A 26491-nucleotide genomic window follows, 5' to 3' on the forward strand; every position below is an offset into this window, starting at 1 on the left:
CCCACCCTGCTGTAAGCGGCCACAGCCGTGTCCCCGTCCACTGCCCTCTTTACATGTACTTCAGCTGCAAATGAGAAGCAGGGCAAGTGCCTGGTGACTGTCTCACCCTAAGAAGATTGTGACAGTCTTGCCCTAAGAAGACACTAGAGGTCCCAGAGGTACTGAAGATCAGAAAAGCTTTCCACAGCGGAGTGTTTTCTCAGTAGATGAAATGGTAGAAAGTGTTTGTTTGAATACCCTGGGATAGCATTCCCAAACACTGCCTTTCAATTTTGTTGCTTATTCTTGGAGAACTTGGAGCCGAAATGGCCTGAACATGCTTCTTGGAGTAAAAAGCAGAACAAGTGAGCCCAGAATGTAGTGAAGGGGAACTGCTCTGCATGGTCTGAGGCTCAGATACCCTTGCCCCTGGAGCCAGGGAGATGGCTGTTAGCAGGCCAATAGTGTTGTGTGGATGTTGGATGATGGCACATAGATGGAGGTGCGTTGGCAATGTGCTGTATGAAGAGCAAGAGCATTGCCAGTTCTGCCAGTGCTGTTCATAGAACAGGGCTCAGGGTGGATGGCCATCACAGTTAGGCTGAGGAAAAAGCAACAAAGTCTGTTAACCCAGATGAAATGGATACTGTTGAAAGTAGCCTGTGCTGTTTTGCGCAAGGTTTTCCAAATGCTGGGAATGTCCATGGGAAGTTGGGCTGATTGGGAGCTCACCTCATTAGCATTTCTGTCTTCCCTGCTTTTCAGTCCAGCAAGTACCAAGAAGGACAAGGCAGAACATGCTGGACTCCTGGTAAAGACAAATAGGATCAGGGAAATCCAAGACCAGGGCTTTGCCACCTTCTCTGGACCACAAAACAATTAAGCAATTTACCATCTTTTTGCCATGCTGAGGCAAAGGTCCAGGCAGTCTGGGAGCTGATCCACTCCTCCAGGAGTCTGGAATTTGGCTGTTCTGGCCTTAAGCTCAGCGATCTGGTCTCGAAAGATAAACACTTCACGGACCCCAATTCAGCTCCCAGGTACCAGGGGTGAATCAAGAAAGCCAGCAGAGTCCCCTTGCTGTAAAAGGGCTGACAGTGAAGAGGAACTGGGCCCTGTCACTGAGGGTGGGGGCTGCTGTCTGGGGGTCACCTCTGTGGAGCCCCGACATTGGCAGAGGACTGGAGTGTGGAGTGGCTGCCTTGGGGATCTGGCTTGTTAAGGGCCAGAGGTCTCTGGAGTGGACCATGGAAAGGCCCACCTGGCAAGAGAGCCCCCAGCCAGCCCGCAGGACAGCTGCCAGGGAATAACAACCCTGTTACCAGAGGGATGCTTCAGGGCACTGGGTGGTAAAACATAGCAGAAAACTTCTCCATTCAGAAGTCACACCCAGACAGCAAGAAATTTTCTCCAGACCAAGCCAAAAGCTATTTCCTGAAGCCTCTTTGTCACCAGACTCCTCTGGAGGAATGGCAGCATGCAGTGCGTACCTGGCACTGGCGGGAAGCAGGGCCATAGCAAGACAAGAGCACAGCCTCCACTCCAGGCAGCTCCCGTGGGCCCGCACGTGTCGGGAGGACAATGCTGGGGGCAGCTAGCTACTCAGCAGACAGTTTTAAATTTCTCAGTCTACTGCAGAAGACAAGCATTTGCAAGCTCTCGCTACTCCTAAGCCTTGCTAACTGCTCTCCTCTCAAGACTAGCCTGTGTAGGTTTCCTGAGTGGTTAGTTTGTGGTTTTTACCGTCACAATTTAGTATCTGGATCTTAATTCAACCTCTCCATAGCCCTCCACTGCCCTGCCAGAGGTCACAAAGGTGGGCTGCTGCAACAAGGCTTTTACCTTTGGCAGGGCCCAGGCTGTTTCTCCTTCCTCCAGAAGACAGACCACACCACCCCTCCTCCACCCAACCACCTCTCCCACCCTCCTCGGTGCTATTTAAGCACTTAGCAGGAACGAGCTACAGCAGCACATCGTCCATGTCAATCAACCCACTGCCTTCGAGGCGAGGCCACAGCTGCATGTTATCAATGCTAATCAACCCACTGCCTTCATTCCTCTACAGTGGGCAGCTTGGGCCCTTGGTAAAGCTGCACTTCTGAATCCTCCAGAAGCTGTTGTGACGACCTGGGGAGCTACCCTGGGGCTGCAGCTGGGCTGGAGGAACCGGTGTGCAGCCCTCCACGTCAGCCCTCACTGACAGAGGGACTTCCAAGGGCTTGGGGCAGTGCCAGGGAGTCAGAGGGATGGCACACGGTGTATCTGCAGACACAGAGGTGGCTTCCAGCAGGTCCTTTTGAGAGAGCTGCACACAGCTCTGCTCCTTGGGTGATTTTTGAGGTCCCCTGCCCGCTCCCCCACCTCTTCCTTCCGCCCCCCGGCAGGTGAGCCTGCAGGAAACCACGCGAGGAGCACGGCAGTTTCCAGCGCTGCGCCCAGGGTGCTGTGATGGTTTTGTGTGTGCGCGCATCTTCTTTTTCCACCCAGGCAATGGTTTGGGTCACCGGGGCTGTTTTAAGATGGGGTTTGCAAGTTTCTGGTCGACAGGGTATTTCCTTGAGGCAGTGTCACAGCACCATCTGGTGGGGTCCCAGCCAACCGCCGGCAGGACAGGGGCTGCTCGTCTGCAAACGGTGGTGACGAGGGGGCCACCCTGTGCGCAGGGTCGCTCTGCCCCGAGCGCAGCCGCAGCAGGGGAGGGGGCCCTGCACCCCCTGGCAGCGGGCACGTCCGTGGGGGCAGAGGCGGCACCTTTGGCCGTGCTCGCGGTGCGCTGCGCTGGCAAGAGCTCGCCGAGAGCTGAATACACTAGCCGGCTGCCATGCTGCCAAGTGTCTCTGGCCTCGTGTGCTTGACGTGATCTGTCTGACAATGAGGTGTGCTAACCCTTCCCTCGGGGGCTGCGCTGCAGCTGGCACTCGGTGCCCTGAGATCTAATGGCTTATGTACTGGACAAACCCTGCCGTTAGGCAAACTGCACCGTCACGGTGAAGCAGCAAGCGGGGCAGCTTTAGACCCAAGTCTAAGACAGCGGTGGCTGCTACATAGCACCACAGCTTCTTCACCGTAAGTACAAGCATAAACCACTCTCACCGCACTCTTTTTCCATATACATCTATTACTGTTGCTCAGGTAGTATGGACAAATGTAGAGTAGGAAATGCGTGGTGCAGGTTTGCAAGGTCTTAGCTAAGTAAATCGCTCATCGTTTGTGAGGTGCTCACTGAGAGATTTGGGGTCTCAAAAGTTATGTACCGAGTATCATCCATTATCACCGGGAAATACAGCATAGTGTGATCATTCTGGTGTTCAGGAACAAGAGATAGGAGCTGCTGGACTAAAAGTAGTTCAGGGAGAGCGTGTACAATGAGCAGATGTGGATTTTAGAGCATCCAAGTGCCAAAACTGGGAAAAGGTAAAGCAAATTGAAACAAACGGAGGGCAGGTGTGGGCAGAAAGCTTGCAGGTTTTGGCAAACCTGGAAGACCAGCATACATGATCAGCAGCGGTTCTGCTGTGCTAGTGGTTCAGCACAGTGCTAGAAATAGGCTATGACAATTTGAAGGAAAAGAACAAGGAAGCTTTTTAAACAGATAAGAAAATTTGATTTTTTGAGCACATGACTTTTCAGTTAGCTATTCACAGGAACTGGCAGTGATATAGAGAACATGGCAATGGCCATGTGCGTAAGAAACAGTAGAGGTGCTTGCTTATACTTTTTTGTTAAACAGCTGGTGTGATCTGAAGCTTTACTAGGAAAACAACATAGAAAGAAAAAAGCCAAGTGCAACCAAAAACACCACTTCAGGCTGAAGCACTAGATGCTGTGTTTAACTCCAGCTCTGGTAAATTCTGTCTTTGGCTAGAGGCACGGAAGGGCCAAATACTGATTCTCTGGTGGCCTAGTCAGGCACAGGCTGCTTTGGAGAGTTCTGGCTGGTAGCCGGAATGGTGCTGAGGTGGACTGCTGATATCTCAAGGCACTTAGGAAAATCCAGAAGTCACAGCGGTGAGTGAGATCCACAGACCCATTCACTGAGTTTGAGGAATAAATCTTTCAGCTGTAAGTGTGAAATGCAAAGATTGCATCCCATTTCCTTTCTTTCCCTGTATATCTTTTTCTTACATCTCCTTCCTGTCATGGCAGTGCCAGTGTACGTTGCACCAGTGCGACTCTACCCCCCAGCTAAATTCTAACCCAAGTTTAAACTCCAAGTTTGGAGTACCTCTACTTTCATAGCTTTACAGTGGGAGCATTATCAGATTTTAATAACTTCAGCTATACTATGGGTGCTCACTTCCTTTAAAAGAGTGACCTGCTACATCTTACCTCTATGAACCACAAAGTAACATCCACCAGCCTCTGATACGCAAGGAGAAATCTGTTGCCTTAGAACACCACTGGCTCTTGGGTAAAACAAATCCAGCATGCAGGTAAGATCCTGATGAACCTGGTCTCCAGTGATGTATCACACCTACCTACATACATACAGAGCAATTCTTGATCTGAACAGAAACATCTACTCTAAGCATATTGATCTGGATTTTTCCAGCTCAACCTGCCATTGCTAAATGCGCACACAGTGCAAAGGTTTTCTGGAGTAGAAAAGGAGAGAACAGGGAAAAGAAGACATTCGTCCCTGGTTACAGGAAAAAGTCATCACACAACACAGAAGTATCATTCATTACGAGTGAAACACTGTCTTTTAGCTTAAGCCCTTCCTTAATTTTGAAGAGCAGATTTTATCATACACTCTTCTCTCCCTCATCGCTCCCTCATAGTCCTAGGCCCAGCAAATCAATAGTAGTGATTGTCCTTCAAGCATCTTGAGACTACTCAGACATACAGAGTTGCCATTAGCTGGTACATACAGTGCATGATTTGTTTCTAACCAAGGTCCCCAGCCTGCTAACCCTTGTACTTTCCTCTTAGTGCTGACTCTATCCAAGGCCTGAAAGGCTCCCTTATGGGGAGCCAGTGTTTCTGCTCTAACCCCTTCCTTGAAGCTGACAGGCATAGAACGCTCTGCTTGTGCTGCTCCCCCAGCTACAGCCCTCTGCCAGGCATAACTGCCAGCTGATCAGCGTTATTGTCCTAGCAACTCACCCCCAGGGCAAAAGGCTAACAACTCTTGCAGGTTTGCAAACAGAGGGGATGAAGGGGTAACTGATTGCAGGGCTGGTAAAATGGGAAACATGCCCTCAGGTCTAGTACACACAGAGCATTTAGTCTTCCAGCAAACAATGGCTAGGGAGGGGGAGCGAAGGAAACGGACTGGAAAACACACGATTCCAAAACCCACGCAAGAAAACTAAAGCCACTGAGGAACGGTTCGGCACTGAGCTCTAGCGTGAGGGTGCAGCAGGAAGCGCAGGCAGAGTGAAAATCTTCCCACCTCTGAATTCATTATCGCTGACTCTGCTAGAGCAGCGGCAGAGCACTGCGGGTACAGATCCTGGGGCACTTCTTACTACTCGGGAGTACGCTGCTACTACACCTCACTTTTGAAGGAGAAACTTTTTCTCTCCCTAGAGGAAGCAAACCCTCTTCTCAGCCCGTTTCATGGCTCCCCAAGCACCGGCAGCCGCTAGATGGCACGGGTCAGAGCTGCGTCTGTCCAGGGAAGGATCTCGGCTCTCCCTGCGAGCGCGTTCCTCCTCCCGAGCCCCTCGGTTTGCAACCACGGGTAAGTACCCCCACCACTTGCTTTCCTTTTCTCATCTGTAAAGCAGAGATGTGATGCGGCCGAGTAGTTTATCTTCACAAACTGCTGGGATACCCATGGATGAAGAGCCCTGTGTTGATGTAACAAAAATGTAATTAATAATAAAGTGCCATAAACATCGCAGAAAACACTCTTATTTTGGGGGTATGATGTCACCAGTTGACAAAATGCAACTAATTGCAGTGCTCAGCTTTCAGCTGTGCCCTGTGCTGCAAGCAGCTACATGCTGTAGCATAGCAGTTGTATGCTGTAGCATAAGGCTTCCCCTGGGAAGAAAACGTCCTGTGGTAAGAGAAGCACAAGAAATCGGGGACAGAAGGAGAGTGATGGTGTTCTGTTTGGAGACTGACCACTTGGAGAGCAGAATAGGAGGATAAAGTTCAGAAAAATAGGATACTTGTTTGTGAGGCAGGCAAACAGAAGGATTGCAGGGGAGTTGCACCCCCAGGTCATAATTCCACTGCCTCCCTCCCAGAGAGGGCTGGAAAAAGCAGTATTGCAGGAGACCCAGGTACCCACTTTTTGTGATGTAATTGAATTGGCTTCTGGAGGATTGGATGACCATCAGAGCTGGCACAAGATGGGGGGCAGGCACAGGGATGGCAGCTTGTCTGGCCAGCAGCAAGCTGCTAAATCATCCCAGCTGTATCGCCCAACTGCACCCTCAAGGTTCAAGTGGAACCTCTGAATCTGATACAAGTTTAACATGTGTATTGTCTCATGTCATCTCCATTTGCTGAGGAGAAACTTGTGCAAACTGCCTTTCAAGGATCAGGTTAGCAGAGTAAGGTAGGACTAATGACAGATTTACTTGTAGATGCATGACTGCAGAACTTTTGTTCCCTTCAGCTTTCTAGGGCTGGGAGTAGCAGCTTTCTGCCAGTTGGAAGGGATGATTCCCAGCTTTCTCATGGAAAGTGTCAGATGTTGGAACACGCTGCCTGTAGAATATATGACTTTAATACTTAAAGAAGTCTATTTATGGTTATTTTAAAGTGGAGCTTACATTCCTGTGCTCTGTAAAGTTGGAACTAAGGCACCTGATATGGAGAAATAATTTGTTCCAACAGAGTATAAAAATGTTCTATTTTTAAAAATAATCCGGTTTCTGAAATACACTGATAGTTCAGCCAAGTTTCAGACTATAATGTGTTCTGGAAAAAGTCTACCAGGCAAGACCCTATCTACTCATCGGCTGCCTACCTGACCCATAAATACTATCTTCTCAGAGGAACACAGGTACAACTTCAGTTTTTAGACCTTTGGCTCTTCAGCGGAGCACCAAATATTTTTAAGCAAAACAAACATGCGTGCTTCCCAATTTGTTTCAAGATCGCATGCTGGGGGAAACCTCTGAATCTGAACCATTGTCACGAGTATAAAGATCGCGCTCCCTCCTGCGGTCTGTCTATACCAGTCTTTGACGCTGCAACTGCCACCTGTCAAAGCTCAACTCCCTCTTGTCCTTTTTTCCCTGGTCATGGCTTCTGTCTACCCCAGACTCTCTTCTTCCCTCTCAAGACTTTTCCACACTTCTGACCACCAAGCAAGTACTTTATTCAGGCTGCTGAACCGTCCTTTTAATCCCTCTGCACCAATTTATATGCCTAAAACTACAGATTCTGGATTGGGTTTGCTCCAAGTTGAGGTCAGACATGACCAACTTAAGAGTGGCACAATGAGTTACACTTCATAAAAGCAATTAAGTGTACACAGGTAGCTCACTTTACATGTCAGGTAAGGTCAGAACTTTAAACCCCAATGAAAAATATAGTTTTCATTTCCAACTCTACAGTGCGCCAAAACAGGGCTGTGCTGCTCTGAAACCTGTGCAAAATTGTTAGGACTTCCTGATAAGATAGTCTTGAGGTTTGGTTTTGGTTTTTTTGTTCTTCCCCCCACCCCTCAAAGGCAAAACAAAACAAAAAAAAATATCCAAGCTGCTATTCATAGTCTGCCCTCTTTAAGAAAAGAAAAATAAAATAAATTTGGTGACACAGCAGGAAATGGGGAAGGGGAAATCAGACCACCCTTCTACCTTTTCCCCCATGGTATGTTTTAAGGGCTTAAGCTTTTCTGATGCAGAAAAAGCCATGGACAAGAAGTCACGTGCATAATAAATAAAAATCTGGGCTTCAAAATCCATTTTTTCTCCAGGCACTGATATACCAAAATAGACAACTAAGAGCTGAGTAACCATGGACTCAGCATCTCCTTTAAGAAAACTGTTTTCAGCTGCCATAAATTCCTAGCCTTGCCCTTCAAATAAATATTAAGAAAGCTGCCAAGTTCACATCTACCATAAAAAAAAAAAATCTTTCCCCAGAGAATGATCAGATTTAATATTCTTAGGATTTCAAAAGCTCACCTTTTCCTTACCTAAACACCTTTGTGCACCTTAGGGGAAGAGAGCGCCACTGCTTGCCACCTTGAAAAACATGTAAAAAAATTAGAGAAAGGTCTATTTCCATTGTGTGACATTGCACCTGTACCACCACCCCACAATCTGCAGTCCTTACTTACCTGTTGCTATATTTAGAAACCAGGACTACAGTTAACTTGGATGCAGCTGTGCTGGCAAAGATGTTTAAACCGCTACTGTGCCAGCACAGGAAAGAAATATCATTGTAGGTGTTTCTACACTAAACCACTATCAGTTCAATCACACAATTGACAAGTTGTTTTTTTTAAAAAAAATGTACTTCTAGGCAGTGTTAATAGCAACACCTATGGGTAGACTGGGCTTTAGGTTCAGAAATAAGTTCTATGTATTCATGGTTACAATCGCAGCAATTATAAACTTGTTTATAACCTCAAGGTGTTTGGGTGCAAAGGGGAGGCTGGTTCTTTGGTCTATATTCATCTTTCTGTTGCTACTGCTGACTGAATCAACAGAAAATTATGGAAGGGAAATGACATTGTACAATAATAAAAAAAATTAACAAGATCTGCATTAGTTCTATATTTAAACAATTTGCAAGGTAAGCATGCTGTGGTCAGAAGCACTCAAGGTCTCTGATATTGAGCTTGCCAATCTCAAAGGCACTCGGCTAGGCAGTGGACATTTTTAGGTTTTTTTGGTAGCATGACAAATCTACCAAAGCAAGCAACACTGACATTTAACACAGCTGAACATATCCCAGCTGTGCTAATAATTAGTCACATCTAGCAAGATTCCTCTGCAAAGTGATTTCTATTTGTTCCTTGGGTTCTTTCTGATGTGCTAGCCTACTCAGATCACGTTAAGCCAAACACGCAAAGAACATGGTAAGCAGTAATCTGCTCTAAAAAGGGTATCTGTATCAGCCTTGAAGCCTTAGATGCACAGAAGCAGTGTGGGCAACAGAATCTCTGGAACCACATTTCAAAAGTGACATGAGTTTACCTATAGGAAGATTCCAACACCCATGGCCATTTGGTTGTTGGTTCTTCTGCTGGTGGACAAGAAGGTATCACGCAAATCTGTCTGCAAGGACTGCAGCAAGACCACTATTTGCCATCCATTCAAACGGGCACTGATGGCCATGACAGTAAAATTCTATCTTGTCCTTCTATTAGTCAGCTTCTGGTTACTTACATGTTGTAATTGGTTTCTAGTTTACATTTTGCTTGCTTCTATTGTATTATCAGTACACAGTCAAATAAATTTCCCTGTGATGGTTTCCAAGATTGTATGACGTGAACAACAGCAACAGTAACATTACTAAACAAAACTGCAAAATAAGCCAGAAAAAGTTTTTATTTTAATTAGGAATGGTACATTTAAACACATGTAAGACTTTGGGATTAATTTACATATTTTTCCAAAAATGTTTCCCTTGATGATACAGAAGTTAAAAAAAATTATCTAATTCCAAACGATAAGAACAAACAGTACTTGCAGCGGAAATTTCTATTAATCAAAACAACTGTGCATTCAGGAGATTTAAAGAAATTACCCTCTTTACGCTTTACCATGATTCACTTTTCCTGTCACAACCGACTACACTTTTCCTGGGATTTTTTTGTTGCTGTCATTACTAAAATAACCTTCCTTTCCATCAAGACTATTGCTAGTCATACACACATTATTCAGTATCATACTTTTGGGTATGAAAGCTATGTCACTTTATAAACATCAAAAACATGGACATGCATATTGACATTTCTGTGCAGTTTTATGGAGTCACTTGTCAAATAAGGCCTCTACATACAATACCACATACTACTGAATTACTGGAAAATTATTATAATGGATTCCCAATAATCCTGATATCTGGATGGTACATCTCATTTTAACAGGAAATTCCAGCTTCCATTACTGCTTAACATTATATTGATTCACTATCCAAATGAGTAATATTCAACTAACCAATGTGTATTCCTGAAAGTCTGTTGCAAATTAAGCATATTATCAAGGTAATTTAAAGCTGGAACTTAAACAGCCTGTTAAGCCAAGCAATGGGGAGAAAAAGTGAACTCTAAATTCAGCTGGTCCATCCATTCTCACAGAAAAGTAGCCACAGAACCTTAAAGGAATAAAATCTATACTTCCTGTTCTCAGATTTAATACCAAGGACAAAAGCTAACGTAGTATTTTGGAAGTCAAAGGCCTTTGGAGGTGGAGGGGGAAGTGAGGGGCAAGAGAGGGAGAAAGCAGCATATTGTCTCATCCCATTACCTCAGCATTATGTGTACATAATGTATCTATGATAGAAATGTTTACTAATAGCAGGGGAAAAAAGTAAAAAAGACTTCCCACTCCAGACTTCACTGAAAGGAGAAAGCTGACAGCCCCTCCTCACAGAGATGGCCTACTTGATGACAGGCACTTTGGCAATGTAAGAGGAGGTTACCCTTTCATCATGTTAACTCTTCCCCTCCCAGTTCTCATGTAAAATTTGTCTCAAGTCTTCAAGAAACTTGAGTCAAATTAAATGCATTAATACATCTCTAAGAGCAGGTTAACTACGGCTATGAGTAGAGCTCGATCTAGAACGAGATTTTCTTTTAGACGAAGAGGGAGATGGGGAAGCTAGCAAGCTGGAGCGGTGGCTCTTCTGGGAGTAACTCTTTTTAGGTGTACGACTGCGAGAACGAGATCGGGACCGGGATCGGGACCGGGATCGAGAGCGAGACCTGGACCTTGATCTTGACCTGGACCTGGACCGGCTGTCTGATCTGGAAGATCCTGTAGACCTGGACCGGCTGCGAGATCTTGAGTAACTCCTTGATCGAGATCTGCTTCTAGAGAAACACAGTACAAAGCTACAAAGCTGTAGTCTCACCTCCTAGTAGATTTAAAGTACTCAAATTCTCAACTATTATGCAGGCACAGCACATCCATCTGAACATCTGAATGTGCTATGCACAGCACTCTGTTATTTGAGAGTACTGCTAGATTGCTGTTTTCCTCCATCACAACAGTATCTTCTTAGGCCAAGGCCAGCAGAAACTGCTAGCCTTGACATTCTTTGCTAGCTTGGCAAAATATGAACTGCCTAATAAAAGATGCATTCCCCTCCCCCTGCCAGGAGGAGACAGAAAAATGTTTAGCCAGTTTTCAAGAAAAGTACAGAAATGAAAATTCATACTGGTGCTATTTTTTCTCTCTAGAAACACCCATGTAAATTAGTTAGGGTTTCTTTCAAGACTCTAGAAAAAGTCCCTAAAGGCATGGAACACCAGCACACTTCAGGGTGTAAGAGTTTAACACCTCCTCTAGTCATCTGTCCATTTTGTCATGAAAAGAAAGGGATTTATTTTTGAAAGACAATGAAAGAACAGCAGCTAAACAGGTTTTTTTAATGACTAAATGGCAGAACTACTTTAGGAATAATGAAAACAATCTATTTTATTCACAGTTTTTTAAAAGTCCTTTCATTCAAATATAAAATTTTATTTTTGAAGAAACCCACCTCCTTACTCTCATCCAAAAATGTTCTATTTATGCTGGTTTTAGCAAGTTAGTTCTTATCTAAATCTATTTACACTGCTAGAAAGTGGTTCTGTGCTGCGGTATTTAGCTTAGGGGCAAAGAATTAGGTAATAAAACTTAGGCATTGATACTACTGAAATCCATGCCCTCAGCAGAATTTTATCAGATCAGGTGACATACCTGTGCCTTCTGTGATCTTCAGTCAGTTTAATTCTGCGCCCATTCAGCTCAGTGCCATCCAGTTTTTCCAATGCACTCTTCATATCACTATAAGATGCAAATTCCACAACCCTATATATACATACCATCAGGAAAAAAAGAAAAAGTTTCAGAGAAACTGAAAAAGAAGAACAACTTTGGGCCTTTTTCAATCTGTTTATTCACAGCTTGATGTTTTATCTTCTCAAAGCTAATTTTTAACTTGGTTAACAGGAAAGTATGACACTAACAGTCCTAGCCTTTCAAACATTACAAGCACGCTCATCTGCAATGAGATGGAGAAAACGCAGGAAGCTACACAAACCTGCACCAGCTGAGGAAGTATCTTTCAGTCCTCTACTAAACTGCATTCTAAAGTGTCCAAGAAACAAAAACTTGGAGACTCTCCTGCCCTACTGACATTTTTAATAGTGAATAGAAAAATCCCATGGGTTTAGGGTTTTTTTCCCTAAAAAAAAGTATATGTAAGTTGCATTTGCTCCCATTGGCCCTAGAGCACTCTTGCCAGCACAGCCACTCTGTTCATATTTCCCTCTCTCCTGCTTCTCTGCAGCAGTTTTGTAGTCTGCAGAATTAAGAATTGTAGAGAAGGCAACTAGGTGTTCCCTATTGGTTACGTTCATTTCCTCTGACTTTGACTGTTGAACCAGTGCAAAGCAGCCACAGACAGGAGGTATTTTAGCCTCAGGAGTCAGATCATAAATGATTATACATATCAAAGTTAAAGACAGCAGAACTCAACTGTTGGAAGTTACCCTCCCTTCCCTTCCTGCTTTGACAATTTTTTTTTTCTTTAAGAAACATTCTACTTTGACACACTGTAGAAACTGAGTTCAATACCACTTCTGAACTCCTACTTACTGACAGTTTGTTTGGAGTTTTTTGTTTTGTTGTTTTTAAATTGGAAAAAATTCAGCATCTAAGCCACACCATAGATTCGTGTTTCATTTACTTTATATTGCCAAGATAATCTTCCTTCAACAGTTTCAGTTATCATACAGGTATAGGCATAAAATGAACTTACCCTTCATTCCTGTTGTTTCTGTGTGCATCCACATAGGTCACCTCCCCTGCTTTTCTCATGACATCTTTCAAGTCCTGCAGCAGAAGTTAACATTTTAGTCTTAAACAGGACACAAATGAGTCCAGCTAGTAATACCCCCCCCCGAAAACTTTCTCTGCTAAAACCGCTTAATGCTTTTGTATTTATATATATCTAAAAACATGTATGATTTCAAAAAAAGTTTCTGAAAAAGCCTATGTAATAGCAGCTGCATATAGAAAGGATCCCTCATTTTTACAACTGCAGTGAATAAAATATTGCTTTTAAAATAATGCTGCATCCCAAAACCATCTATTATGAAAACACAATGCAATACTTTAAATACCTACATATGCACTGAGATCAGAACTATAACAGATGAAAAGCAACATAGTATTAAATTAAGATTTTCATGACTAAACCCCCAGTTAAATGACAGTCCCACATACATAGACAAATTCATTCTATACGCTCACCTCCCCCAACTTCACCGCAAAATTAAAAGCAAAAAGGTATAATTACTACATAAACAGTATTTTTACATAGGGAAATTTTTTTCTTATATTTCACTTGGAATATCTGTCACACTACAGTGCCACATCAGTAGACACCCTTGTATTTAACTTAATAGAGGCTAAACACACAGACACTGTAACATTACTTGCTCAGCAATAGGATGAAGTACAAACAAATAATGCAAAAGGCCACTAAAAAGCTAAACATTTGTGTAAGTTAAAGCAGTACTTTTACCAAACACTATCTGGTATTTTATAATCCCAGACTACTTACCGCAACATGCCACAAGTGGCAGATGATATAAGAAGGTACCTTAAGCAAAGAGTTGCTTGTCCAATACCTAGCTGGCCAAGAGGAACTCTTACATGAGAAAGGCAGAGTGATGGCTCATAGCAATATGCTTCACGGAGGTACCAGAGGCCCTGAAAGCACTGGACATAGTCTCCAGTCTCCAGAAGTGGCTAAAGAACCCGAGGATGATCTGTGCTAGCCAATCGAGATCAAACCCAGGCAAACCAAGATCTAGATCGCCAAAAAACAGGAGTGTCATAGGAACCAAAAAGAAAATTCAGAACAGGCCAAACCCTAGAATTTCAGCCACTAGAAAACCCCCAAATCTTTGGTTCTTTTTCCTCCACACAAGAAAAATGAGGGTTAACCAAATCAAGGTTGTTAGAAGAGGTTCAAAATGCACTTGGTTAGACATATGCTTGAGGAAGAAAAGACTATGAAACAAAAAGCCAAGAAAAACTTAAGAACATTTGCTACAGAATATAAGAAGGCTTAGTTTTATCTAATCTTTCAATTAAAATTAAATCGTTTTATTTTAAAAACTGGCATATGCAAACCAGTAACTATTTTCCTTGTTTCACGTGTGCTTAACACAAAGAAACCTTAATAGCAAACGAAAAATGGGCCCTACAGTACCATTAAAAGTAACACTTCAGTGTCGGCATGTTTATCCTAATTCAGAGATGAAGAATAAAATTTGGGCTCTGCTAAAGTCAATGACAACTTAACCAGACCAGGACTGGTAAATCAAAAGGAAGTTAGAAAATGTTAACCTACATAAATATTTTCTATTTCAGTAACTTTAGGCTTTAAAACTGAACCCCCCACAGACTTGCCACACTATACTCTGAATCCTAAGGATCATCATCACCAAATATAATTTGTAACAGTAATGTCAACACAAGTAAGGTGCCAACGTTATTGCTTAAAAGACCGTAAGTGTGCATGTGTTATAAAATCTCAGAGTAGTTGCTATTATTAGGGGAATGTTTTAAAGTTAACTGGTTTTACTTTATCAGTGGAAGAGTCAAATTTTATCCTAAGGTTCCTGTTCTGGTTCACCTTAAACAGCAAAAGAATACCCTGCTGTCCTTAACAGAAAAAGAAAATAAGGTGTAGGACAATCATAAATAGGAAAAACAGAAATTAAAAATTACACCTTGATGTAACACAGATCTACTTTTCCCAACAGCTTGAAAATTTACAGATTCTGAAAAACTAATGAGGGTGGTTGGAAAGCTCTAAACACACAGAAATACGTTTGCTAAAATAAGGAGAATTCTGGCAGTTTGTCTACTTAGATATCAATATAGTCAACAACATGAAGAAACTGATCTGAATACAAATTTTATTTGTGGTTGGTTGTTTTGTTAGGTTTTTTTTAAAATATCCCAACACAATACCTCTTAAAGGAGACAAGTTATCAAAGCATGGGGATCTGCACACATACAAGATGAAATTATGCGTGTAAGTTGAAAGCAAGGTTCCATATCAATCGTGCTTGCCAGAAGCTCAGGGATAAGAAAGGAAGAACAATGCCACTACTGTTAACATATTGGCTATTTTAATCTGTGGTGTAAGTAGCATAGTTAAAAGCAGTTAAAACACTGTAGTCAGTATCAAAGCAGTACAGCTTCAAAACGAAATGAGGCTTGTGTATGGATGTTAGCTTCAAATGATTTCTATTTAGGCAGGTATCAAGAAGTAACGTCTCTTATGCTAACTTAGCATATATTTAAAAGAGTCATATTAAAACATTTAATTAGAATCCTAAAGATTCATCGGTATGAAATCTGAATTGGGTGGGCTTCAGTCTAAAATGGTAAGTACACATAAAGCCATTATAAATATTGACAAGTAAAAGAATTTTACAGAAACAATTTTTTCCCCCCAAGTTATGAATTTAATGCTGAACATCCCTATAGGATTTATTCTCCTTAACATTCCATTCTAGCTTACTTCTCTGGTTCCTACTGTCGTTTCTAAGCACTGTGTATTATAACAATCTCTTCATAAACATAACTGCGTAGCATACTCGGAAGACATTGAGATGAAATCCAGTTGCTCATCACCAACTCAGAAGCTGTTTTTTTAGTTATTCAATAATTAACACAACTGTACAATTACGAACCTTTTGAACCTGTCATGCAGAAAGTAAACAAACCTAGTTCAACTGTTTATCTGCATGGACTGTACCCAAGCTCTTATGGAACACATCAGCGGAGCTCCAGGCAAGGCAAACAGCCTCCTCACACGAATTTAGCTGCAAGACCAAGGCTTTGAACATTCATGATGTTCCACTGCATCTTTCAGTACACTAATTAAAGTATCTTTATTCAAAGAATACAAAGGTTAACGAACAAGACTAAACTCCACTATACACTCAGCTCTTGTAAAAGCATCTATTGCTATGCCCTTAAAAAGTAAACTTTCTGTAGACTGTATACTATGTAGAACACAACTAAAGGAATTGATTATATAGTTATTCTGTTACAAGCCAGCTAAAAATTAGCAAAACCTTAGCAAGGGGTGTGGGGAGAAAAAAAAAAAAAAAAAAAAATGGCAAGAAAGCTTCAAAAGACAATTATTTAAAGTTTGGGGTTTTTAGAAAATACCTACAGTAAGCTTTCTTGTCACAAAAATATTTTGCAAAACATAAGAAAAGACTGTAAATTTCACTCAAAACAAAGGCATGCACTTCCAGTTTTAACAATCCAAAAAGGATGACAATCTGAATGGATGCTGTGCTTCAATAATTTAGAAACAATCTACAGCATTCAAAAGTTTTATCAGCTGGTAAACACAAGTAAGCAAGAATCAGTTCCCAACTACAAAATCTAGTTATACAACTATCTGCACAGCTGTGAAACAAAAGACTTCTTTAAGCTTTTAAGCATTCAATTGCTAATTTTTAGCAATCACTTAAGCTTTTTTGCTTATTTTTTATTCATATTAAATATTTATGATGGCTTTATTAAGAAACCAGGCTGACAGCAGTCTTACTTCCAAGGCAGGAAAATAAGGTATAAAAAAATGAAGTTAAGAGGTTAACTCACCTGCCAGCTGATACGGGATGAAAGGTTTTCAACTATGATCCTGTGTTCAGTACGAACAGGAGGTCCATACCTGCTAGAAGCATTCAGAGGAGAAAAAAGGGAGAAAGTCTCCAGCGTAAGGAATTTAGAACTTAGGAGATCTGATGTTTTCTATAATTTGCTGAGAGATTTAAGTATTTTCCTTGTTGCTGGTCTGCAGATTGGATTCTCCCTACTCAAGATATATTTAGGACTCCGCTACAAGAAGAGAGCTGCTACAAGGGGATTAAAAGGAATTCTGACGAAGAACTTTGTATGAAGGCAGCCAGTATAGCTGCCATTTTTAATAGATACACTGAAATAAGTGCCTAGCAAAATGAAAATAATGTAAAGAGAATTATTTTAACTTTGGTGTTTGATAGGCTTGGCTCACACATCTGGTTTTGGAGAATATTAATGTAAAGGGCAATTATTAATTTATTTTTTTTAGTTGGTAGGGTAAATTCTGCTTCACGTCAGAGATGGAAGGCACAATTTAAAAGCATCTTAGTTCATGCTTCTAAATTCCAAATCACTTGTTAGTATTTATAAATGTCACCATGACCTATATGAGGTATTTTTGTGGGTAAAAATACTTTTATTTTAGTAAAATGAGAGCTAGATAACTGTTTTTCCTGAAGTAACTGTGGCAATTTACAGTTCCTGAATGAAAGCTGATGCTTTTTACTTAACCAAAAATTAAAAAGACCCTCTCAAAAAGGAAAATGTGGCTTGAAAGTGTTCATACGGAAAAGTAAGGCATCTGGAAAGAACACTGCCCTTGCACGTCATTTCTGTTCCCAATCCTAGTCATTCTGAATCCAAAGGGATCTGAGAACTATGGAAAAAGGTATACCAGCCTTTAAATAAATAACGCAGGATTCTAACAATGGCACTATTTATATTACTACAAAAAGATTCAAGAATCATGAACACTGACCTTACAGAAAATTATTCTCATCTTCTCCTCCCACAGAAACATAATCCTAAATTGTGCGTATTGATTTGTACACTGAAGCATAGGCAATTTCATTTCAGTGCATACCTCAAAGTGTCCCAATTTTTTTCAGAACATCCAGATCTTCCGGGCATTTAAAGAGGTCCCACAGTCCCAAAACTGGCAGGCTGAGTCTCATTTTTCCATTATTGCAAACCGCAGTCTCTTCCTGTCTGGCATCGGCAGTCTGACGTCATGAACATGACTACAACGTCAGATGCCCACGACCTTCAATCACACTTCCTACTTTAAAAGTCCACTTTTAGCCTGGACCTCGGACCAATTATACCGCATCAAGGTTACTGCCACTAAAGAAAAAATAATCTAATTAGCATACTTGCATATGCAAATTAGATGTTCCAGACACTGGTTTGTAACCGGCAGCAATTCTGACCTTGAAACAAACGCAGAGGTTTATGTCAGTTAAGTCTTCATCTTTCTTCCAAACTCTGCTCTGCATAGGCCACAGCTATAAATGTTTCTACAGAGTAAAATATTCCATACATACTTGTTTCACACAGGCAGATACCAAGTACAAAGGTGTAATGTGTAGTTCCTTGGCAGAACATGTGCAAATCTGCAGAACTTTCACAAACTCTGCTGCAAGTTCACACAGTGTTCACCACTGGCTCAAATCCCTGAAAGTGAACAACTGCACAAACACTGTATGTCCACTACAGGTATTCTAGACAGGAGCTATGTCCTGTTTTTCAGATTCCATTGTCAGACAGAGGCTCTCCATCAGCAAGACATCTGTTCAGTCAGCAAACTTAAGTCAATTGGTATTTAAACACTTCTGCATGTGCTAGTATCTTGTGCCCTAGCACTGTCTCTCAAATACAGTTCTTTTGTATGCTGTGCTGAAGTAAGCATTTTGATAACCATACAACTGGAAATGTGAAAGCTTGGTTAGACAGTAAATATCTTGAACTACTACTCTATAATAATTCTACTTAGCCTGTAAGCTCAGTTTAATGCCAAAAGCCTCAACAAAGAAGCTCTGGTATCTTTCTTGATTTAGGGTCAAAAACAGCCAATCCAACTGCAGCACTACTCCTTCACACCACTTACACAACAGTAGGAAGCAAGACCAATGTAGTGCCTACAACATGGAGAGGGAGCATTTTATAACGGGTTTATGAACCTCTGTGAGCCAGTTAAACTGCTTTTAAATCCACATTCTCCTCAGGCAGAGGAGGTAAATGATAGTAATGGACCTCCAAGGTTTGAGAACACGAAAGTTCTTTCGTGAAGCTATAGAAGGAAACAGAGCTGGATCCCTAACTCCAGCCACAAGAAGAAAACAGTATTTCAGTACAGTTCTTCAGCTACTGAGTTTGTAAGACACAGAGTCCAGACCACTTACCTAGATCCACTCTGCGACTGGTAATAACTGAACCGTTGTGGGAATCTGCCCCTTCCCCTTCGGGCTCGAGCATGCTCAATTGTAACCCTTATGATAGGAACAAAAAAACAAACAAAAAACCCCACAAACTTTGTTTGACACTGACATACATCTTTTGCAACTGGAAGCACACATGCACAAACAAGAATTACTTTGCCCTTGCAAATAATGATTTATAACAGAGTCACTGGCGTTTCTTAAAGAGCCAGAGCAGTGGTATTCTCTTGTCTCAAATCATCATGAGTCTGTAATTCAGACTGAAACAATTAAATTTGCTCAACCAGAGCCCAAGAGTAATCACTAGTAATCAGAGGGAAAAGAGTACCAAAATGATTAACAACAACCTACTGACCAAAAACCAGCTCCCACAATCGAAATACAAGTTACTCTAACATGCAACCAGTACAGTCCACATTGTTGCAAACTGAAGGGCAACGTTCCAAATGATGAGAAGCTAGCATCACCTTATTTTCTGAAGTCAACAGACAGATAAGTAATAGATATGTAAGTTTAATTCACTTTTACTAACATTTCTAGTGACAAGACCTTGAGTTAGCTTTGAAGGAGAAGTAAGTGCCACTGGAAAAAACAGTGAGCCCTGCTCCAAACCACCCCTCCTCCAGTCATGTCTTTGTGCCTCATATAAGCCTGCAGCCAGGATCCCCATGAATCTCTTTAGATAAAGTTATGAACACTGTAACCCACCCCTGAGCCACAAGAAACATGTCACAGCACAAGCTAATGCATTGTATTTAGATGCAAAGCACTTTTGCTGTTCTTAAGGGAAGTTACAGTATCATGCTTACCTTTCATCACACAACTCTTTACCATTTAGTTCATAAATTGCATCATCAGCATCCCGGTGGTCTTCAAATTCCTAGAAAGAAAATAGGAATAAGAAAGTATTTTCCATCATAGTATATTCAAATGTCAAAACACATTTTCTTTATAAATTTTACATTTCTGCAGCAACAGCCAGAACACTGAACAAGGAAGTAGATTCCATTTATGACTGAAAAGCCAAGATGTTCCTGTTCACGACCATTTCTTCTCCTTCCACCCTGCAAACTCCTTTTGCCTCCCTCCATTGTTTCAGTTTAACTATTTCCAGGACCTACACAGAAAAATTACCTGGTTTATTACAGAAATGTTTAAAATACTTTTCGTGAGAGAGGTGGGGAAGTTACCTCAAGGTGTACAGTTTAAAACACAGGCCTACATACAGGAAAAGCCTGTACAACACTACAAGCTGACCAACTGCAAACAAGAGCATGAGAGCTGTGCACTCCCAAACTTTTTAGAGACTTCTGGGCTGATTTAATTCTTACTGAATTGCCAAAGAGAGTAAACCAGAAAAAAAACCCTTCCTATTTTTTTTCTGAGCTAATTCAGCTCACTAGTCTGGCAAAAAGGTGCCTGCGTAAGGAAAGTAAGAAACAGACACCCCTCTTCAGAGTAGCACTGGCCACCTGTGGGTCTGGATCACCTATAATATGCAATTCCATATACTGTTGCAACAGAATCTGTCACCTTGCTTTTGGCAGCAATGCTGCCTTAGTCAGCCAGAGTAGCCTCTGCCCACTACCCAGCCCACTGATTCTTGGCAAAGCTGTTTGTACAGCTCTGCAGGAAACTAGGTCAAGAAACGTCCAGAGGAAAAACAGCAGACTTTGTGCAGGAGGTGGGGTGAAAAAGAAGCGTTACTTTTCAACGAGATCAGCTACCCAGGTAAGTTCATTATGTGGCTGAACAACCATGGTAACACCATGTGAGGCAAGAGGAGAAAGGAAAAAAAGTAAGCAGTGGGAACAAGCAGCTGGGTAGGGACTGCTTGAACCAACAGTGTGGATGGAGAGGAAAAAAAAAGTGGAACTGCAGTTTGAGAGCAATGAACAACAGAGAAGAAGCTTCTCAAGTTGAAGAAAGTGTTTGCATAACTATAAACAGCTTTTCAGAAGCAATACTGGCTTAAGCAACCTACCCCTGTCTGCACTGAAATCTGTTTCACTATGAAGTGAAACATCACACATCCTTGCATGATGCAGATATTACCTTGAGAAAATTAATTTAGGCCCAGCATTTAAGAGTAGCAATAGTTAGCATCTACAACTCCCCTGATTTCAGCTAGTTTCTAACAAACTGAACATCTGCAAGTCTATCTAGCTTTACATACTAGCTTTATGGTCTGAAGTTTGAAAATATTCTGCAATAAAGTCCACAAAATTTAAGTAAATATAGTTAGTTTCAAAGATCAAGCAGTGATTTCAATCAGGCACAATGAAACATGCTTTTGACATTACAACAATGTTCAATCAGAATAACTTGATTAATAGGGTTTTTAAATACGTATTTTAAATAAAAAAAACAAAGATGAACTGACAGCCCATGACAAGTGAGGTACCACAAAGGATAATGCTATTCAATGTATTTATAAATGATCTAGATGACAGAACTGAGTGCACTCTCACCAATTTTGTGGCTGACACCAATGTGGGAGGAGAAATAGATATACCAGAAGCGTATCTATTTAAGTAAAAAACACAGACAGACCTTGATAGGTTGAAAGATTTTATCAACAAGAAGCGCAAATTTTAACAAAAGAGAAATATGAAATCCTGCAGCTGGGATCGAATAAACCTAAGCAGCTGAACACGCTGGGTTCTGAGTAGCTGGAGCGTAGCTCTGCTGAAAAAGACATGGACAATCCTTGTGGAGAGTCAGCTAAGCATGAGTCAGCAGTGCGGCCTTGCTGCAATGAAAGCAAACTGCATCCTGGGCTGTTATCAGGAACAGTACAGCCAGCAGACCAAGGGATGTGATTATTCCACCCTATTTGGCATTTGTTAGGCCACACCTGGAACACTGTGTCCAGTTTTGATCCCTCCAGCTCAAGGAAGACATTGAAAAACTGGAGTGGGACCAGCAGAGGGTCATCAAAACCGATCAGAAGGTTGGAGAACAAAGAAAGGTCGAGCGTGCCGTGTCTGCTCAGCCTGAAGAAAAGGCAGCTCAAAGGGGGTCCAGTTAAAAGTCTTCCAAAACCTAAACAGTTACAGAGATGATGGAAGTACTCTCCTCACGTAGGGGCACAGTGACAGGATGACAGGTGAAGGGGCAAGTGAAGTTTTGTTCAGATGTAAGGAAAAAAATTCTTCATCATGAGAACAATTTTTTTTTTTTTTTTAGACACAGTTATGGGACAATTATTCAAGCCTGTTAGTGAGCTTTGAAAGAAAACGCTTCTGCCTAGGAACTGGAGAAGAGGAGGGAGGGTTTGGTGACTCATGTACCAGAGCTGAACAGAAGTTATGCCTGAATGAGTCAACAGCCCTACCCAAGAAAAGAAGAGGAATGCTCAGAGAAAGGCCATTGAGAAACAGCAGCAATGGGAAAGGATACACTAACTAAATGCAGGTCCATGTCTAGATCGGCCGTGTACCTTCAGACTTTAAGAGGCAGGTATTTACCTACTGCAGTCAGCAAGAAGTAGCTCATACTGCAGGGCAATGAGGAACTGGCTCATGTAGGAGTCAATACTCTTATGAAACCAAAGTAGGCAAAGCTTGTGGTTTTGTTCTTTTCCCACAGCTTCACCCAAGGATTGATCTTGGCAGAACAAATGACATGTAAGCCTGCCATAGGCTGCCCTGTGAGGGCAGTATCAACCTTTCCAGTTTGAACTCTGTGCTGCAGAACAGATAATTCTCAGTTCTCAGGAGAAAATAGTTAAGAAACAGGTTGATCAACTTGGGAACCTGGAAAGCTGTAAAAATTTGGACAACGGTTTAGGAGCACAGAGCTCTAGAAAGCAGTGGTAGGAAACTAAGATCCAATGAACTGTGTGTGCATTTCATTTAACAGTCTAACAGACCCATAGGCCCTGTGAACACATATTGATGGTGAATAAGCCTAAGTTTAGCTGCACAAGAGTTAAAAGCTGTGCTGCTTAAATCCAACAACAAGCACCTATTACACCTGTTGCCTCAGCCAGCTCTTTGCTCTTATGTCAGGCCATTATTTCGAGATACAACCAAGCTGAGCAGGAGTGAGAAAGGAAGATAAGTGGTTCTTATAAACTTTTCTGCAGGTTAAGTCTTTGTCAAGTTTTGTAATGCTATAACAGGGTATTTATACTGTCTTCAGAAATAAGGGATAAAATTTAAATCCATGGAGGACTATGATCAGAAAATGTATTTAATGTACCTAGAATATTACCAAGATTTTGAGCAAAACCTGGCTAAAACCAGGTAAAACTATAATCCCAACATCTGAAAAGCAGTCTGAAATGTGTATTAATATTTGCCATTTCCCACTGCAACTATTATTCTCTTAAAGACCCTCCCTTCCTTGACATCAGCCTAGCAAGAATAGTACCTGCAAGCAAAAGAAAGGAAAATAAAGTATTACTTACTACAAATCCAAATCCGTTTTTTAGATGGATTTCTCGTATGCGTCCATATCCTTTGAAAAATTTCTCCACATCCCGCTCCCGAGCGCGTGAGCTTAGGTGTCCAACAAAGACACGGCAGCCACTCATCTTAAGGTTGATGCTAAGAAAGAAAACAGCACTATTTATCAGATTAACCAACTTAAAATAGGGTGATTAAGATCACTTCTGTATCTCAGAAAACTTGGTTAAACAGGATTTGATTTTATTGTCCTCCCAGTATATATATTACAAACCCAATTCTCTATAGCCAGATAAGTGAGAAAATCCTGTCTTACTGACTTCTAGCAGAACCTACACAAACTCTCAGTTTTGTCTTTTTTAGTCATGTAATTTAAAGACTTAATGCATCTGAAATTATGTTTTTTGTTTGCTGTTAAGACTAACAAGGCTTTTGTATCACAGAGCATGATAAAAACCACTCTATAAGCTCCAAGATACTGGGTTAAGAGCAGTTAAAAAAAAACCACCACCAAAATTGTTATGCTAATCATTGGAAAAACAACATAAAACATTCTCAAACTTTTGCTTTCACCTGAAGGAATTGTTGCAATAAAAGTTGTATCAGCATCCAAAAGATAAAGAGTAGTCAGAAAATTATTTTCATTTGCACTAGCCATAAAATACCTTATTTTGACAGTCTATCAAGTTATGAAGAAGAAACATTTTGTTATTGTGATATTTCAACAAAGGCAAAACCAAAGGCTATTTTGGACATTCGGATTTTCAAAACTATCTACTGATCCAGGATACATACTCTGAGATATTTTATGGAAGCTCCAATGTTTACCTTGAGTATGTAATTATTTTTTTTTTTCAGTTTATGTGATTTAGAAATTTTTAAGTTCTTGTAACTGGAAAATATTAACTATTAGGCTCAGTGAGCTTGCTGTCACACAAAACCCAAAGAATCCAAGCTCTAAGGAATTGAAACACAACGTGATCTTAAATTACAATACTGGATTGCAAAGCAGATACAGTAAACAGACAACATATCAGGTCAGCTGTGAAAGTAATTCAAGACAATTTGAATACAGTATTTTGAATTAGTGTGATTTAACTTCTGTGTTAACACCCACTAGGTTTCTATTGATCAACTTCTTTATTCAGGCCCACTGTGCCACTAGAAAAGTGCCAGAACTTCAGAAGACAGTGTATAGGGCTTCTTATGGGGCAAGGGGTAGAAGTGTGCCAGCACTTCACATCGATTAACCTAAACTGTCCCCAAACTACTACCTAAGCCAATAGCTATTGGATCACTTTCACATGAAAAGTTTTGTGCTTCCCCTACAAGAGCCTATGCTGCCTTCTGTAAGCACTGCCTCCTTTGTGCTCACACTTGAATTTTTATGCCCGCATGGAAATCCAGCTCAGACCGATTCAGCTCCCTCGCAGAGTTAGCTAGTCTTCCAAGGGATCGTTTCCCGGATGCATCCTCACCACACTGCCAAGGCCAGCAGTGGGTAGGTATTAAGGGAAAGACAGGCCTTTGCAGAGGAAGGCCAGACTTACATAACTACGTACTTTAAACACTCTAAGATCAGTCACCTCGGCAACGGCACTCATTTTGGGTGCAACACAGCTCTGACAAATTAAAACGACTGTGTAACTGCTATTCAATACTTTCAGTTCTTAAGTTTTAGGAAAACAAAGTGGGAAGAAGAATCACAGATGGAAATTAACATGGGCGGATGGAATTCATTCGCAGGACGGCCTGCGAAACCGTCACAGATGCAGCATAAAACATGCAAACTATCCGTCCATGCATTATTTACTCAACCAGCCGGGAGCACAATGGATGTGATATCTGTATCGACACCCGCAAGTCGCAGAGCTTCACAACGTCGTTCCTTGCACAACGCAACCGCGGCTGCTCATCGGTGACTCACAAGACACCACATACCGGCGGAAAAGCCCTCGGGAAGCACGGCCCCGCAGCGAAAGGCCATCTGCTCGTTCGGCTTTTTAAGAAGCCGAGACGGGACGGGGCTGCGCTACACTGTCCGCCTCTCCGAGGCGGGGGGACCTCCTCCTCGGGTTCACGGCCACCGAAGCACCGGGCCGCCCAATGGCGATCGCCCCTCCAGCTCTTCGCAGCGGACGCGGAAGCTTCGTGCTCCCCATTAGGCCCCGACGGCTCCCCAGCCCTCCCTCCGAGCGGCACCGCCGGGCCCAGCCCTCCCTCCGCACCGCCACGGGGCAGCGGCGAGGCGCGCCGCCCCCCAGGGCCCGGTGCCGTCGCGCCTCGGTTACCCGCCCGCCGGCGGCCCCCCGCCGAGCTCCCGGGCCGGCAGCGCTGCGCGGCGCCAGCGAGGCCTCCGCCGGCAGCTGCCTTCCCCTCAGCGCGGCGCCGCCACAAGAAAGGCCTGGCCCGTCCCCGCCCCGCGGCAGGGCCCGGCCGCAAGAACCCCGCTCACAACTCAGCGCCCGACCCCTCCCGGGCCCCCCGCCACCGAGCGAGCCAAGGCGGGGCAGACACGCACCGTCACCGAGTGCTGAGTCCTGCGGGCCGTGAGGAAACCACTCTTCCCCGCCGCGGCGGCAATGGCTGCCGTGATCCTGCCAACGACCGACACCGCCGCGCGCCCCCAACGGATACTGCGCAACCGCCAACGCCCGACTCCAACTCCCAGCGTGCCCCGCGCAGCCCCGCCCCGCCCCGCGCGCGCCGGGAGCTGTAGGCGCTGCGGGCGGCCGGGTGGCGCCGGGCCTGGCCTGGCCTGGCCGCTCTCAGCTGGAGCGGGCGCTGCGAGGATGAGGGCTCCCGGGGAGCGGTGTCTGGCCGGGAGGAGAGGGGCGGGGGTGGCAGGCCGCGGCCCTGTCAGGGTTAGCTGTGGGGCCGAGGCCGCCAGGTCAGGGAGAGGCCGAGGTCGCGCCTG

The 26491-nt window shown here is 42.9% G+C and overlaps 1 protein-coding gene and 1 long non-coding RNA gene across 5 annotated transcripts; one reads left to right on the forward strand and one right to left on the reverse strand.

The window, feature by feature from the left end:
- Window positions 1-1934: 1934 nt before the first annotated feature.
- Window positions 1935-8387, forward strand: LOC114010289 (uncharacterized). Of its 2 annotated transcripts, XR_008745756.1 has the most exons (3): window positions 1942-5425; window positions 5512-5665; window positions 6554-8387. It is a non-coding gene; the product is annotated as an uncharacterized LOC114010289 (long non-coding RNA). The 2 variants fall into 2 exon arrangements; XR_003551675.2 differs by having other exon boundaries at window positions 1935-5665.
- Window positions 8388-9425: 1038 nt separating this feature from the next.
- LOC101911789 (serine/arginine-rich splicing factor 5-like) lies at window positions 9426-26255 on the reverse strand. Of its 3 annotated transcripts, none has more exons than XM_055795630.1 (8): window positions 26096-26255; window positions 23577-23715; window positions 19972-20042; window positions 19127-19213; window positions 16746-16815; window positions 12865-12938; window positions 11802-11912; window positions 9426-10930 (listed from the first exon to the last, which is right to left on the reverse strand). In XM_055795630.1, the coding sequence occupies exons 2-8, from the start codon at window positions 23700-23702 to the stop codon at window positions 10648-10650; spliced, it is 822 nt and encodes a 273-aa protein (XP_055651605.1). In that variant the 5' UTR covers window positions 23703-23715; window positions 26096-26255; the 3' UTR covers window positions 9426-10647. The 3 variants fall into 3 exon arrangements, with proteins under 3 accessions (XP_055651605.1, XP_055651595.1, XP_055651612.1); XM_055795620.1 differs by having other exon boundaries at window positions 16746-16818; XM_055795637.1 differs by lacking the exons at window positions 9426-10930; window positions 11802-11912; window positions 12865-12938 and adding an exon at window positions 13611-13920.
- Between the last annotated feature and the right edge of the window lie 236 nt (window positions 26256-26491).

The sequence above is a fragment of the Falco peregrinus genome, chromosome 1 (assembly GCF_023634155.1).
Source record: "Falco peregrinus isolate bFalPer1 chromosome 1, bFalPer1.pri, whole genome shotgun sequence".
Taxonomy (NCBI): domain Eukaryota; kingdom Metazoa; phylum Chordata; class Aves; order Falconiformes; family Falconidae; genus Falco; species Falco peregrinus.